The sequence below is a fragment of the Schistocerca serialis genome, chromosome 2 (genome assembly GCF_023864345.2).
Source record: "Schistocerca serialis cubense isolate TAMUIC-IGC-003099 chromosome 2, iqSchSeri2.2, whole genome shotgun sequence".
NCBI lineage: Eukaryota > Metazoa > Arthropoda > Insecta > Orthoptera > Acrididae > Schistocerca > Schistocerca serialis.
The window spans coordinates 306,449,674-306,466,063 of NC_064639.1; the positions used below are offsets into that span (position 1 = coordinate 306,449,674).

The 16,390-nt window shown below is 41.7% G+C and overlaps 2 protein-coding genes across 5 annotated transcripts in view; one reads left to right on the forward strand and one right to left on the reverse strand.

The window, feature by feature from the left end:
• Nucleotides 1–16,390, forward strand: part of LOC126457079 (mRNA (2'-O-methyladenosine-N(6)-)-methyltransferase) — a 154,125-nt gene that overhangs the window by 95,052 nt on the left and 42,683 nt on the right. For both annotated transcript variants that reach the window (XM_050093082.1, XM_050093083.1), the window contains one exon: nt 7,117–7,295. In XM_050093082.1, the coding sequence (XP_049949039.1) occupies nt 7,117–7,295 (179 nt within the window). The remainder of the gene's footprint in view (nt 1–7,116; nt 7,296–16,390) is intronic.
• The window catches only part of LOC126457080 (2',3'-cyclic-nucleotide 3'-phosphodiesterase-like), a 183,323-nt gene that overhangs the window by 15,254 nt on the left and 151,679 nt on the right, over nt 1–16,390 (reverse strand). Inside the window, exon 7 of one of the 3 annotated variants that reach the window (XM_050093089.1) lies at nt 8,386–8,469. The exons of the other annotated variants lie outside the window; for them this stretch is intronic. Coding sequence (XP_049949046.1) covers nt 8,399–8,469 — 71 coding nt within the window. The 3' untranslated portion in view covers nt 8,386–8,398. Of the gene's footprint in view, nt 1–8,385; nt 8,470–16,390 lie in introns of those variants that run through there. 3 annotated transcript variants of the gene reach the window in all.

Genomic DNA, 16,390 nt, shown 5'->3' on the forward strand with positions numbered 1-16,390 from the left:
TGATTTCTTGAGCCACCTGCGGTGCAACCAGTCATCAGCCTCTTCTCAGAGCGACACCCAGTTGTCCAGTTGATTCAAACTACTTCATCGTGCTCCACACAACAGGTGGAGAAAGAAGACCCTTCCATAATCCTTTCAGCCAGCTATATTCTTGAAGTGCAGCTGCAGCATTACAATTATTTTGATAATAGAGTTTCGCCAGTAATGCCCTGCTCCTTTTGTCCAACCTTATGTTGACACATCAACAAGCGCACTGCGCTGGTCAGGTGAGTGAGACTATGAATCGGGGTGACTGATCACAACAGTTGGAACGCTGTGACGTGTGGAAATCATGCATCCCCATACTCTGAACATTAATGCTACCAAGTTTGATATGTGTACGGTAATTAGTTTCTATGTTATAACTTGTTAAATAGGGAAAGTTTAATTATAACCACCCAGTTTATATCCTCAGTTTGAAAATATGTGTGTCTCGTAGAATTTCGAAGTATTATTTATCCAAAAATGTTGATCCCAGTGTTTTTCATTTTTATTTATGTATATATTTAATTATTTATTATCATGCAGTACTAAATTTTCTGCACAGAAGTACTAATGCTTTCTAGTTGAACAATGCCATGCATTGAACTAGTTGTCATTGCCATATTCTCAGATTTCAGTGTCATGAAATGAAAATCTAGTCTTATTTGACAAAGCATTTTAATTCTTGAATATTAAAAGCTTCAAAACGCATATCCATGTTTCAAGAGGTACACTTAAAAACAGTTGGCCATTTGTGCACTTTGCTCAGAACCAAAATTTGCAATTAAATTATTTAAATAAATGTTCAGCTGAGTCAGTATCCTCCTTTGACATTGATGATGCCTTCCTGGAGAACCAGTGGGAACTAGTGTACCTGCAGTCTTCAAAACATGGTAAACTGAAAGTGAGTACTGGTGGTAGTGTTGCTGCCTCGCAACTGGAAAACTATATCCTGCAGCCTGTACATGTTATAGCACAAACTTCATGAGAATTTCATTTAACTCACAACTATAACTTCTGCAATCTACCAGTCACAATATACACCCAGTCCACAAACACCTCTTATGTAGGTTGTGAATTTGAATATTCTCCTGCTGTTTCTGAGATATTGTTTGGACATATGAAATTTCTTCTTTCTTACTCCTTAAGGTTGTGCAGTGTAACTTTACCCGTAACTTAAGTCCATTCATGTCTCCTGGATTTCTTTCACTAGAGTACCCTGGTTGGACCATTCTTGTACGGGTGGAATTTGTTAGCTTCCTCTTTGGGCAACAGAATGAAGGCTGTTTATGTTTATGACTTCACCACTCTTATAAAGTCATCTGCATTCTGAATTGAGGCTGTGCTTGGTCTGGAAACAATATGTTTTGCAATGTGGTGCTTGAGCAGGCCTCCTGCCTCCTACACCATTACAAGGCCCCATCTTGTGACCAGTACCATGTACACTCCATTGCCATAAATGACTTTGTGAACTCAAACAGTTGGCAGTGATTTCCGAATTGATGAAATTGATGAGGGGAAACATCAGAAATAAGGTGAATTTTTTGCCTGTGAATGTAACTGTTGGAAAATGTTGTCAATTGCCAACAAGGCGTATATCATTACTGTGTCTTTGTTGTAAGAATGTGACGCTCAAAAAAAAAGTTTTGAAACTTGGGTCATTACTCTAATGCTAGTCTTGTACTTTCTGTGGCAGACTCATTGGCCATTTCTTGCAAAATCACAGTGACACACTAAACACAGTTATTGAGCCTTTACACATCCCTTCTCTTCTGCAGTATACCTTTGCTGTTTTTTCAGATGTTGGTATGCCACTGCTTTCACTGTACATTTTACAAGTTCATCAATGGACAGGACTTATCTTAATGAGTTTATTCTTATCCTCTGTAGCATATGTAACTTCAGAAGAATCAACTGTTGTGTTTTCCGAACCATGTATCTGCAAGCCAAGTCTGCCTATCCAAGCTGGCCACCACATTCCTGAAACTAATAGGTTTCTCTCACTCTACATCATATATGTCTAACAACTTCACACATTCAATCAAGGTGTCATATACCACAGCTACAAGTAAGTTATTCTAAATTTGCAAAATTCAGATTTTGCACAATGCATACACTTATGTTCATTTATAGGCAGGTGTGAAACCATTCACTTAAGTCATAGTGCATAAAATTTTGATCTTCCGTTGTGATTATAAAATGTTCCTTCTTACATATATACAGCAAAAGTTTCATTTTTAAATGTACTTGGGTACTCTGCAAAGCTGGATGGCATTGTTCAAATGATCCAGTATTACAGCAACTTGACTTGTTGCTCTCTTCATGCAATACTTATGCCTGGCCTTTCTTTAAACAGGCAGAATCGTATATGTCCTCTGCCTCCTGTTGTCGATCTTAGAACTGTGGTAATCAATGCAAGTTCAAGACACAAGCTGAGATGCTCAGTCTCTGTGCTGCTACCCTGAGGGTTAGGATGCTACTAATGTGGAGAAGATGCATCTACATAATCTCGGCTCCTTAGTTAGCGTGGCATGACTGGATATTCTTACAGGCTGTTCTTGTACTTTAAGCATGCTCAGGGCTGGGTCTCAAGGGTTACCTAGTTGAAAACCACTGTCAGCTCATCATGTGGTTGGATCTCTCTAGATTATTTTAAAATGCATCCCAGAATGTGTTGGCCTTTTCTTAACAACTTTGGTGCCATCGTAATAAATGCTTTTCTCTGTTTTGACCATTTGCAGGCAGGACGTGGAACTGGCGTCGTAAGCGAAATAAGGTTTTTAGTAATTTTGACTTTTTCTCTGAAAACTTCTCGATCCTGAGTGTCATCGAATGAAATTTCAGCTTCCTGTAAATCCTTTTTAACTTGGCTTGCCCATTTTTGAATACGATTTTGTTTTTGAAATTGATGAATGTATGCGATGAGTAAGTCTTTGTGGGTTCATTCTTTCCAGATGACCAAAAAACACCATTCTCTGCTTCCTCATGCTGGTAACAACGTCTTCTGTATGTTTGTATAATTCACAGTTGTGTCTTTGGCGGAATTCTCCGTTTTCTTTGATAGGGCCAAGGATTTTTGTCAAAATTTTCTGGTCTTTTTATTTCAAGTTTTCGTTGTGGTCCTTTCTTCATCATGTTTACACACTCTGATGGATACAAAGCTGATGGTCTAATTATAGTGTTATAATTACAAAGTTTTAGATTTAAAGACAGGCTTTTGCTTTTGTATAAGTCTTTGCACAGATGGAAGGCACCTTCTAGTTTAGGACACCTACTTTCTACAACTGCATTTTATGAACTGTCATGTGTAATTATTTCTCCAAGATATTTAAATTTCTTCGCCTGCTTGTATTTCAATATGAGGAGGAGCATGTTTGAAGTTTGTGATGAATTCAGTTTTGTTAAGGACTTGGAAGAGCAGTTGAACGGAATGGACAGCGTCTTGAAGGAAGGATATAAGATGAACATCAACAAAAGCAAAACGAGGATAATGGAATGTAGTCGAATTAAGTTGGGTGATGCTGAGTGAATTAGATTAGGAAATGAGACACTTAAAGTAGTAAAGGAGTTTTGTTATTTGGGGAGCAAAATAACTGATGATGGTTGAAGTAGAGAGGATGTAAAATGTGGACTGGCAATGGCAAGGAAAGCGTTTCTGAAGAAGAGAAATTTGTTAACATTGAGTATAGATTTAAGTGTCAGGAAGTCATTTCTGAAAGTATTTGTATGGAGTGTAGCCATGTATGGAAGTGAAACATGGACGATTAACAGTTTGGACAAGAAGAGAATAGAAGCTTTCGAAATGTGGTGCTACAGAAGAATGCTGAAGATTAGATGGGTAGATCACATAACTAATGAGGCGGTATTGAATAGGATTGGGGAGAAGAGGAGTTTGTGGCACAACTTGACTAGAAGAAGGGATTGGTTGGTAGGACACATTCTGAGGCATCAAGGGATCACCAATTTAGTATTGGAGGGCAGCGTGGAGGGTAAAAATCGTAGAGGGAGACCAAGAAATGAATACACCAAACAGATTCAGAAGGATGTAGGCTGCAGTACATACTGGGAGATGATGAAGCTTGCACAGGATAGAGTAGCATGGAGAGCTGAATCAAACCAGTCTCAGGACTGAAGACCACAACAACAACAACAAAGGCTATTTTTAGGCCAGTCTTAGCAGCAATTGATTCTAGGCTGGACACTTGAACCTTAGCTTCATCAATATTATTTGCAATGAGTACTAGATCTTCAGCAAAAGCCAGTTTCCACTGAGGCCATTTCTTTTGCGTCCAATTTGAATCCCATAACATGGCGGTACAGTTGTTTTCCACTCTCTGACTATCTTTTTCAGGACACAGTTGAAAAGCAATGGAGAGAGCGTGTCACCTTGTCTTGCCCCTGTACAGATTTCAAATGGTTCTGATAGTTCACCTCTGAACTTGACCTTTGACACTGTGTTATTTAAAGTGGCGCTTATCAGATTGATTGTTTTCCTATATAGACCAAATTCGGCAGCAAGGGTGTTCTTTATTGTTTCTCAATCAATTGAGTCATACGCTTTTTGAAAGCCGACATAGGTCACAACAAACATTATTGATCTTGATTTAGTGTATGATATAACAGATTTCAGGTTATGGATCTGCTCTGCACAGGATCTTGATGTCCTGAAACCAGCTTGATATTCACCCAATTGTTGATCTAAGACTGATTCAGCTCTGTTTAACAACAGTCTGGAAAAGATCTTGTACGTCGTTGGTAGCAAAGAGATTCCTCGGTAATTATTCAGATCACTCTTATCACCTTTTTTATGTAGTGGGTGAATAATTGCTACTGCCCAATCTGGAGGTAAAGCTTCAGTTTCCCAAATCTTCATTATGATATCATGGAAATGATTTAGTGTATCATGATCTGTGTATTTCCACATTTCAGCCAAGGTGCGATCCTCACCTCCATATTTGTTATTTTTCAAGCCTTGTATAGTTTTCATGATTTCATCTAATGCGGGAGGGGGACTATCTGCAGGAGGAACAGTAGGACAGAAATCAAGCTTTTCATTTGGATTTTCAGCATTCAGTAGGGATGAAAAGTAATTTCCAAAAGCTGCAGCACATGATTTGTCATTCAAATTTAGTTTTCCATCGAGTCCTCTTATATGTAATGTAGGAGGTTTAAACTTCAGTAGTTGTGATTGAAAGGCTTTATAAAATTCCTGAGTGTGATGTCTTCTAAAATTTGCTTCTATTTCATCGATTTGGTTTTTGTTGAAGAATCTCTTAGTTGTTTTCAATACTTTTGATGTATCTTTCCTGACCTTCAAGAAGTTTTCATGATTTTTGGAGGTTTTCTTGCTATTCCATTTTATGCAAGCCTGTCTTCGCTTTTCAGTAGCTTCATTTCAGTAGCTTCATTACAGTCTTCATTCAACCATGGATATTTATATTTTTCATTGGTCAGTATGGTTTCAGTGGCTGATTGTACCATGGCTTCCTTAATTCTGTTCCAGTCTGTTTTATTTGGTTTTCTGTGTAGAGTTTCTGTAAGTTTGTTGTTGACATCTCTCAATTTACTTATATCAAATTTTGGAGGTCTGTTTTTTCTTGAAATGTTGGAAAGGTTCTTTCGGCTCTCTGGGATATTCATTTTTACCAGAGACAAGTAATGAGCAGAATGAATGTTGGCATTCCTCAAAACTTTAACACTTAAAATTTTCCTGTTGGATTTTTTAGAAATAGCTGCATGGTCCAGCTGGAATTCTCCAAACATTGTGTTAGGGTGTTTCCAAGTTTTGGCTTTTTGAGGTAGGCGCTTGAAGGCTGTGGATTTTAAAAGAAGATCACAGTTCTTACAAATATCAATTAGTCGCTCACCATTTTTATTGGTTCTTTTATGTGCAGGGTAGTCACCAACAATTTGCTTATACTTTTTTTCTCTACCAATTTTTGCATTAAAATCGCTCATCAAAATTATGGAATGGTGTTTTGGAACTTCGTCAATTGTTTCCTCAAGTTTTTCCCAAATTTTGTCGACTGATTTTGATTCTGTTTTGTTTGATTCATTTGTGGGAGCATGGAAATTTACTATCGTAAAAGCTTTATTCATAGATTTGAAAGACAGTGTTGACATTCTTCCACAACTTGAAGAGAAATCCAAGACTGAATCGATCATTTTCTGGTTGACAATAAAGCAAGTGCCTAGATGTGGTATATTTTTTGTGACTCTTTTGCCAGGTTTTCCTTTGAATATTCTAAAGCCTTCTGATTCAAAACAACATTCATCTCTGAATCTGATCTCCTGTATAGCTTATATCATTACATTTTTTTCTCTTAGTATCCGTAGCCCCCCCCCCCCCCCCCCCCCCCCCTGCCCCAAACAAGCTTCTTTTTTTGGTAGGGGTGAAAACATTTTATTTTCCGATTGCTCTTGTTTTCTCAGGTATTTGGTGTTCTTGCAACTTCCTGTGTGAAGTTCAAATGTTTTTGTTTTTCTCGTAATATTGTGAAAAGGAAAATTGCTGCTCACCATATAGCGGAGATGTTGAGTCGCAGAAAGGCATAATAAAAAGGACTGTCACAAATATAGCTTTCAGCCAGCAATGCCTTCGTCAAAATTAGATGACAGACACACATATACACACTCACGCAGACGTATCTCACACTATCATGACTGGAGTCTCAGTTGCCTGAGACTGCAGTCGTGTGTGTGTGAGCTGCATTTGCATGATTGTGTATGTGTGTGTCTGTAGTCTAATTCTGACGAGGGCCTTACTGGCCGAAAGCAATATTTGGAACAGTCTTTTTGTTGTGCCTATCTGCAACTCAGCACATCCGCTATATAGTGAGTAGCAACTTTCCTTTTTACAATATTGTTACATCTCATCCTGGATTTTCCATTGTTTGATTTTGTTTTTCTCATATTTATCCACAAGAACTTTTTCGTAGATGAGTTAGGAAAATGAATTATTTGAAAATTTGGACTTCCTCTCCTTCTGCAGAGTGACAAATGAATAAAAATTTAGAGTGTAAGCTAAAATAATTAGGCCTAATATTAAATTACTACTTATTGTAAAACTTACAAAAAATGTTTTTTTTTTTCCAGAGGTAATTGCTCCAGTGCAGGTAGCAAATTTGCGAAAAGTATGGTGCTATCCAGTGCAGTTCGCAACGCCACCATGCCCTCGTCTCCCACAGATAGATTATTTGCTGGAAAGAGACCAGGCTTTGCTGCGTTACCATATGGAAACAGTAACGATTAATGCAGCCCACTTACAAAAGCTGGTACAGTTTTACATGTTGTTTATTTAAAACTGATATTTACTTTCAGATTTTGTAGGTATCTTATGTGTTATGTCAATAATAGATTATAAAGAAGAGAAACCACCTTGTATTCAAAAGTAAGTAATGTTGTTTTGAGGCATTGCTGTTTTGTGTAAAAGAGAAAGTAAAATAATTAGTGAAACATGACAGCAGGTGGTGGTGGAGAATATTAGATTAGTGATATAAAAATGTGGAGTGAGAAGAGACACTAGTAATAATCACAAGTTAGTCTTTAAAATATTCCAGTACTGGCTTACAGCTCCATGTCATCCCAAACAAATCATTGACAGATCACAGATCAAAAGTATGGGAAAGAGCTTTCCATTGACCTTTTGTTGTGATATGCTGACACTATGGCCATTATATAATTTTTGTAGATGTTAATATTTTTCGTGTAAAAATTAGTTGGCTGAAATTACACCACAATGTGTAGGAATAACGTGGCCAGTACTCTCTCCGGACTAGAATCCTGTTGAAGGTGTCTAGAGTACTGCATCATTGTCATGGAAATATGAAAACACTGTTGGTTGTTCACAATAACCATGCAGTATGAAGGGGATAGAGATAATGGTCGCTTCTGCTTCTGAGTTACTCCAGAGGTTAAAAAGGTCCTCCCATGTGTTGAGTCATATAGACAAGAGTTACAGCACACCTGCTACAGCATAATACAGTACATCAGTTGTTCTCGACCTGAGGGTAATTATTCCCAGAAGTGTGAAATGAAATTTTCAGGGGCAAAACAACTGGTTCTGCAGTGTTTCAGTCTTGATACCAAATTATTTAAAAAAATAATTATTATAATCACTAGTTCAGAAGATGTATGATTACATAAGTTACTAATAATTAATTTTTTTCCCAAATACTAGCATCAGCACGTGACTAAGTGTGGTGGGGGTTACAGCTTTTGAAAGTTATGTATGGACATCTTCCTCACACAGTCCACCCACTACACATCAACTTTGTACCATGCTTCCATGACAGTAAGATTGGGGCAGATGTATCACATAATTAAATGTTAACAACAGTATGAAAAGGATAGATCGCTACTCACTGTAAAGGTGTGTTTACACTGGTACGCCTTGCAGCCAGTTGCCACACAACTGTAGCTTGCCCCATACGGAAGAAGAGGTGCCCCCTGTGAACATAGGTGTGAAAGGAATCACTCACATGCACATGTTCAGGAAGAGGCTTGCACCTACACCTATGCCTCTACTTGCGTGTGGGATAATCACAGTTGCACAGTGACTAGCCGCAAGGTGCATGGATGTGTAAATGCACTTTAAAGGTTACACGTTGAGTTGCAAACAGGCACAACAAAAATACTTGTAAATGAGTTTTCAGCTGAAGCCTTCTTCAGAAGACAAACATGCGCGCGCGCTCCCACACACACACACACACACACACACACACACACACACACACACACCTCATGCACACGTGACTGACTGCTGTCTCCGGCAAGAATGCAACTGTTGCACTGAACAAAAGCAGTGCCATGAAGAGAAGGGGGGGGGGGGGGGGGGAGGGGGAGAAGAGATAGCATGTTACAATGGGGGGGGGGGGCTGTGGAAAAAGAATGCTGTGTGGCACAGTATGGAGGGACTAGATGGCGGCAGGACAAAGCTGACAGGTGCAGTGGGGGAGGGAGGAACAGAAAGGGAGAGGAGGTGAGAAGAGGAAAAGATTAGTAGGTGTGTTGGCAGAGAGCAGCACACAATGGAGGTGGTGAGAGAATGAGGGTGGGGGAGGCAGGAGAGAGACGTAGGTGGAGTGTATGAAAGCTGTAGGTTACCATAGGTTGAGGTCAGGATAATCTCTGGAGTGGAGTATGTTTTCTAAGAGTAAGTCCCGTTTCTGCAGTTCAGAAAAGCTGGTGGGTGAGGATACAGATGGCCTGTGTTTTGAAACAAATCAAACATGTTATGTTCAGTTGCAAGTTGTGCCATAGTTTGGAAGTGGCTATTCATCCAGGTGCACAACTCGTTGGTAGTCATACCAATATAAAAAGCTGACCAATGATTGCAGCAGAGCTGGTATATTACATAGCCGCTTTCACAGTGATCCAGCCCGTGATGGAATTGGGTAAGCCTGTGACAGGGCTAGAATAGGAAGTGCTTGTTGGGTGGAAAGAGAAAGTCTGCATCTGGATCTTGCACAGGGATTTGAGCCCCGTGGCAAGGGGCTGGAATTGGGAGTGGCATGGGGATGGACTAGGACATTGTGGAGGTTGGTTGGGCAATGGAACACCAGGAGGGGTGGTAAGGATCTTAGGTAGGATACCCCTCATTTCAGGGCATGACGATAGATAATCAAAATCCTGACAAAGGATGTGTTTCATTTGTTCTACTCTGGGGTGGTATTGGATGACGAAGATGGTGCTCCTTTTTAGCTGGTCCCTGGGGGTGGGGGAGGATTGGGGCTATGTGGGGGTATGGCACAGGAAATCTGTTTGCAGACTGTGGCTGGGAAATAGTGTCTGTCTTTCGAGATGTTTGCAAGACCAGCTTGAGGGCAAAGGAGTTCTTGTCACTGCAGATATGATGATGATGATTGGTTTGTGGGGCGCTCAACTTCGTGGTCATCAGTGCCTGTAAAAAGTTCCAAATTTTTACACAGTCCAATCTATCTACTGTCACGAATGATGATGATGATACAAACACCCAGTCCCTGAGCAGAGAAAATCCCCAACCCGGCTGAATCGAACCCGGGACCCCATGATCCAGAGGCAGCAATGCTAGCCACTCGACCAAGAGCTGTGGACGTCACTGCAGATGTCCAGGCTATATGAGACGGATTTTTTGGTGTGGAAGGGATGGTGACTGTCAAAATACAGGTACTGTTGTTGGTGGGTTTAATGTGGACAGATGTGTGGATTGGAGCCATCAGAGAGGTGGAAGACAATATCCAGGAAGGTGAAACACTGGGGTCAGGAGGACTAGATGAAGCAAATGGGAGAGACGGTATTGGGATTGTGAATGAACGAGGATAGGGTGTGTTGGCCCTGAGTCCAGATCATGAAGATATCTTTGATAGACCTGAACCATACCGGGGGTTTAGTGGTTTGGGAGGCCAGGAAGATTTCCTCTAGGTGGCCCATAAACAGGTGGGCGAAGGAGGGTGCCATGCTTGTTTCCAAGGCTGTCACTCAGTTTTATTTGTATATGTTCCCTTCAAAGGAGAAGCAGTTGTGTGTCAGCATAAAGTTAGTTAGATGTATTACAAATGATGTAGTTGGTTTAGAGTCTGAAGGACACTGGAAGATGTAACAGCGAGACCATAGACAGGAGGGATGTTAGTTTATAGGGAAATGATGTCAACAGTGATTAGTAAGGATGCAGAAGGTAAAGGGATAGGGATGGTGGAGAGTCAGTGAAGGAAGTGGTTGGTATCTTTGCCATGGGAGGCTAGATTTTGGGCAATTAGTTGGAGGTGTTAGTCAATGAGGCCCGAAATTCTTTCAGTTGGGGCTCAGTAACCAGCTACAGCGGGGTTTCCAGGATTGTTGCATTTGTTCTACAATGGGGTATCCAGGATTGTTGCATTTGTGGATTTTTGGAAGCAGGTTGAATGTGTGTACAGGGTGTCATACCAACTTGCCACATCCTCCAAAACTCCCTAGCAACATTCCACTCAATCCAGAGCCAAAACAATCCTGGACCACTTTTGTTAACGTTTCCACCAAAATCCTCAGTCCCACAGAAATTTCAGTTCTGTCCAGTGGCTTCCCCTTCAGCTTTACACCCAGATTTAACCTTGTTGGATTTGTGAAATACCTACTCCCTTTCTCTCAATCCCTACAATGGAAACACTTCTTTGCCACCAGTCTCTCTGATTGCATCTTTCTCAGTTCCCACCACCATCTGGTAATCCCCAAGAATCACGCAATACCCAGATTGGAACAGCTGAATCACATCCTTTGTATCAGTGCTTCGATATCTACAGTGTGGTCCATTGATAGTGACCAGGTCAAATTTCTCATGAAATAAGCATCAAATGAAAAAACTACAAAGAACGAAACTCGTCTAGCTTGAAGGGGGAAACCAGATGGCACTATGGTTGGCCCGCTAGACAGCACTACCATAGGTCAAACGGATATCAACCGCGTTTTCTTAAATAGGAACCCCCATTTTTTATTACATATTTGTGTAGTACGTAAAGAAATATGAATGTTTTAGTTGGGCCTCTTTTTTTCGCTTTGTGATAGATGGCGCTGTAATAGTCACAAACGTATAAGTACGTGGTATCACGTAACATTCCATCAGTGCGGAAGGTACGAGGGTTGTTTTTTAAGTAAGGGCCGTTTTTATTTTTAAAAAAAGATACAAATACTTTTGTAAAAAAGCTTTTACTTTCTGATTCTACACATTTTTACTTATTTTCTACATAGTTGCCTTGTTTACTTAAGTACTTGTCATACTGTACAACTAAGTTTTTAATTCCCTCTTCAAAGAATTCGGCCGCCTGCTCCGACAGCCAAGAGTTCACGGCCGCTTTCACTTCATCGTCGTCATTGAAGCGCTGCCCGCCAAGATGGTGTTTCAGGTACCGGAAAAGGTGAAAATCGCTAGGAGCAAGGGTGGGGCTGTATGGTGCATGGTCCAAAACTTCCCAGCCTAAAGAATCAATTAAATCCCGAGTCTTTTGAGAGGTGGGAGGCCTAGCGTTATCGTGCAGGAGCAAAACTCCTTTTGTCAGCATGCCGCGCCTTTTGTTTTGAATTGCTCTGCGGAGCTTCTTTAGAGCTGCACAGTAGGCATCTGAGTTGATTGTCGTTCCTCGTGGCATAAAGTCCACTAGCAAAACACTGCGCGGGCCCATAACACAGTTGCCATAATCTTGCACTTTGACAGCGTCTGTTTGGCTTTGACCTTGACTGGTGAGGTTGTGTGTCACCATTCCATCGATTGTCGCTTGCTTTCGGGAGTGATATGGGATACCCATGTTTCATCTCCAGTGACAATTTGACTCAACATGTCATCCCCTTCTTCCTCGTAACGAATCAAAAAGTCCAATGAAGTGGCAAATCTCTTCCCTTTGTGGTCCTCTGTGAGGAGTCTGGGTACCCACCGAGAACACAGTTTCTTAAAGTTTAGGTTTTCAGACACAATTTTGTACAAAACCGATCTTGAAACTTGTGGAAATTCCAAAGAAAGAGTGGAAATTGTGAATCTTCTGTCCTCACGAATCTTTGTTTCGACTGCAGCCACCAAATCATCAGTGATCACAGAGGGCCAGCCTGAGCGTTTTCTTCGTCATGGATGTTTTGATGGCCATTTTTAAACTCTCTTACCCATTGACGCACTTTACCTTCACTCATTGCATTCAAACCATAAACTTCTGTTAACTGACGATGAATTTCTGCAGCTGATAGGCTTCTCGCGGTCAAAAAACGTATCACTGACCGTATCTCACACGCGGCGGGCGATTCAATAATCGTAAACATTATAAAGTAGCACAGCGATGTGTACACGTCAGCTAAAGAGCTGCAACTTGCATCAGTGTGAACGGGAAGGATGCCGGGAAGTGGCGTGGTGGCTTGTTGCAGCGTCCGCATGAACTACGGGACTACACGCGCGAACAGCCCTTACTTAAAAAACAACCCTCGTATTTGCTTCGTGATACATTACCCGTGTTAAAATGGACCGTTTACCAATTGCCGAAAAGGTCGATATCGTGTTGATGTATGGCTATGTGATCAAAATGCCCAACAGGCGTGTGCTATGTATGCTGCTTGGTATCCTGGACGACATCATCCTAGTGTCTGGACCGTTCGCCGGATAGTTACGTTATTTAAGGAAACAGGAAGTGTTCAGCCACATGTGAAACGTTAACCATGACCTGCAACAAATGATGATGCCCAAGTAGGTGTCTTAGCTGCTGTCGCGGCTAATCTGCGCATCAGTAGCAGACAAATTGCACGAGAATCGGGAATCTCAAAAACGTCGGTGTTGAGAATGCTAGATCAACATCAATTGCACCCATACCACATTTCTATGCACCAGGAATTGCATAGTGACGACTTTGAACGCCGTGTACAGTTCTGCCACTGGGCACAAGAGAAATTATGGAGACGATGACAGATTTTTTGCACGCATTCTATTTAGCGATAAAGCGTCATTCACCAACAACGGTAATGTAAACCAGCACAATATGCGCTATTGAGCAACGGAAAATCCACAATGGACTGTGACAAGTGGAACATCAGCGACCTTGGCGGGTTAATGTATGGTGCGGCATTATGGGAGGAAGGATAATTGGCCCCCATTTTATCGATGGCAATCTAAATGGTGCAATGCATGCTGATTTCCTAAGTAATGTTCTACCAAAGTTACTACAAGATGTTTCACTACATGACAGAATGGCGATGTACTTCCAACATGATGGATATCCAGCACATAGCTCGCATGCGGTTGAAGTGGTATTGAATAGCATATTTCATGACAGGTGGATTGGTCATCGAAGCACCATACCATGGCCCGCACGTTCACCGGATCTGACGTCCCTGGATTTCTTTCTGTGTGGAAAGTTGAAGGATATTTGCTATCATGATCCACCAACAATGCCTGACAACATGCGTCAGTGCATTGTCAATGCATGTGCGAACATTACGGAAGGCGACTTCTCGCTGTTGAGAGGAATGTCGTTACATGTATTGCAAATGCATTGAGTTTGACAGACATCATTTTGAGCATTTATTACATTAATGTGGTATTTACAGGTAATCACACTGTAACAGCATATGTTCTCAGAAATGATAAGTTCACAAAGGTACATGTATCACAGTGGAACAACCGAAATAAAATATTCAAAAGTACCTACGTGCAGAACTGGGAAAACTCCTCAGAACTGTGGGTGTGTGCGTGTTTTGGAGAGAAACTGGTTTTTACCAGACTCTGCCCGGAAACTCAACAGGTAATCAACTTCCCCTAACAACCTGTTTGCAGCTCAACTGCTTGTTTATTTTGTGAGCAGTGATCAGTTATCCATCCTCATATAGTATTTGTTTGCCATATGGTTATACACTCTGCAAATAAAATTTTGTTCTGTTGCTACATCTTGCATCAGCATAATGTGGTACTACCATTGTTGTTTGCACACCTTGTAGAGTTTTTAAGCACCACTGTGATTGAGTAAGAATGTTTGGAAGGTGACACCAGCTGTTGTCCCTAGTATTCCATACTATAATTGAGTGGGATAGTGCAGAGAAGAGCATATCATTGTTCCAGTTCGAAGTGGCAAAGCACAGACTGTTGAGGTTGATGTTGGGTCAACATGCCCAAATCAATACACTGTCTATTTACACAAACAGATTCACTATGTTGCAGCAGATGTCAGTGCAATCTGTTGGTTATCAGAATGGTATCCATAATACTGATATCATCCTAACAAGACTGCATTACCAGCAAACAGAAAATGATGCTCACAACTGATTTCCTCCCAAGGGGCTCGCCACTCTTTGGCGGGTTCGTGCTTGGCTACCATGGGGCCCCAGCCTTTGCCGCATTTCTTCCTTTCTGTGCTGCATGTCTATCCTCCTGCTGTTCTTTTTCCCCTCCCTTGGGGAACATGTCTGGGATATTATTGGGAATGTTCTGCATTGTCTGTCACTGACGTAAGAACAGTCTCACCTTTGTTTTTCATTCTCTTTTCACCGAGTGAGGTGGCACAGTGGCTAGCACACTGGACTCGCATTCGGGAGGACGATGGTTCAATCCCGCGTCCGGCCATCCTGATGTAGGTTTTCCGTGATTTCCCTAAATCGCTCTAGGCAAATGCCGGGATGGTTCCTTTGAAAGGGCATGGCCGACATCCTTCCCTAATCCGATGACCTTGCTGTCTGGTCTCTTTCCCCAAACAACCCAACCCCAACTCACTCCCTTTTCATTTCTTTGTTTCCCTTCTCCTCTTGTTCCTCCACTTTGGCATTTGAGGTTCCTCTTTTTCTTCTTCCTCCCTGTGTGCTCCTGAAGGCTGGCCCACAGATCTGACACGTAACAGGTAATGCGAAATTCCCAGTCCCGGGTCGACAGGCAGGATCCACACGTACCCCCTGGTACTGGCCATGCCCAGGGAGGGGTGATTGCCTGAGCTGCAACCTTCCCAAATTGCCAGTTGGTCCCCCTGTTAGGTATTTGGGAGGTGTGAACATGATCTAAGGTGGGTGTGCTCCCTTGTGAAGGGGGCCCCCAGTTGGAAGTAGCGCACCATCGGAGACACTGACAATCATGGGGGATTTTCTCACAATGAGTCAGTAATCTTCCCAATCAACATCTACGAAACGTAAATGTTATGAGGCTAATAATCCAAAGACCCTTCCCACTGCACCACGGTTCTTGTGGTCTTACATACTGAAGACGGCCAGTCCTTCACCATAATAAATCCGTTAATTATTCAGAAAGGTGTTTATGCAATTGCCAGCCCTGTGAAATCCTGCTCTCATTTACCCTATAGCACTTTGCTTTTGGAGACTACTTCTGATTCTCAAGTGCAACAACTGCTTGCTGCCTCCCTTCTCCATGGCTGCTCTGTTTGTGTCAAGGTCTATAGAACTTTGAATTCTTCCCGTGGTGTAATTTACACCAGGCTGCTTGACGGTCTTAACTGAGGCTGAAATCCAATCTTACCTCTCTGATCAGGGTGTCGTTGCTGTCCATCGCGTAATGAAAAAGGTAGATTCCTCCTTAGTGGCCACTCGCGCACTCTTTTTCTCACCTTTGATTGATTGGTGCTTCTGTCCAAGATCAAAGCAGGTTATGAAATTATCACAGTCCAGCCATACATTCTAAACCCGATGTACTGCTACCAATGTCATCATTTCAACCACACTAGAATGTTTTGTCAACACCCAGCCAAATGTTTAACCTGTGGTAGGGATGCACATGAGGGCGATTACCCACCTCTTTTCCCCAGGATTGTCCCATGTATTTTGATGAGCAGGCTTTCCAAGAGATCCGGGTAAAGAAAAAAGTGCCATACCCAGTCGCTCACAAGTTACTGGCCAGTCGCAAACCCTGTGTTCTCCTGTCTGGCACCTATAATTTGGTTCTTGTTACCCC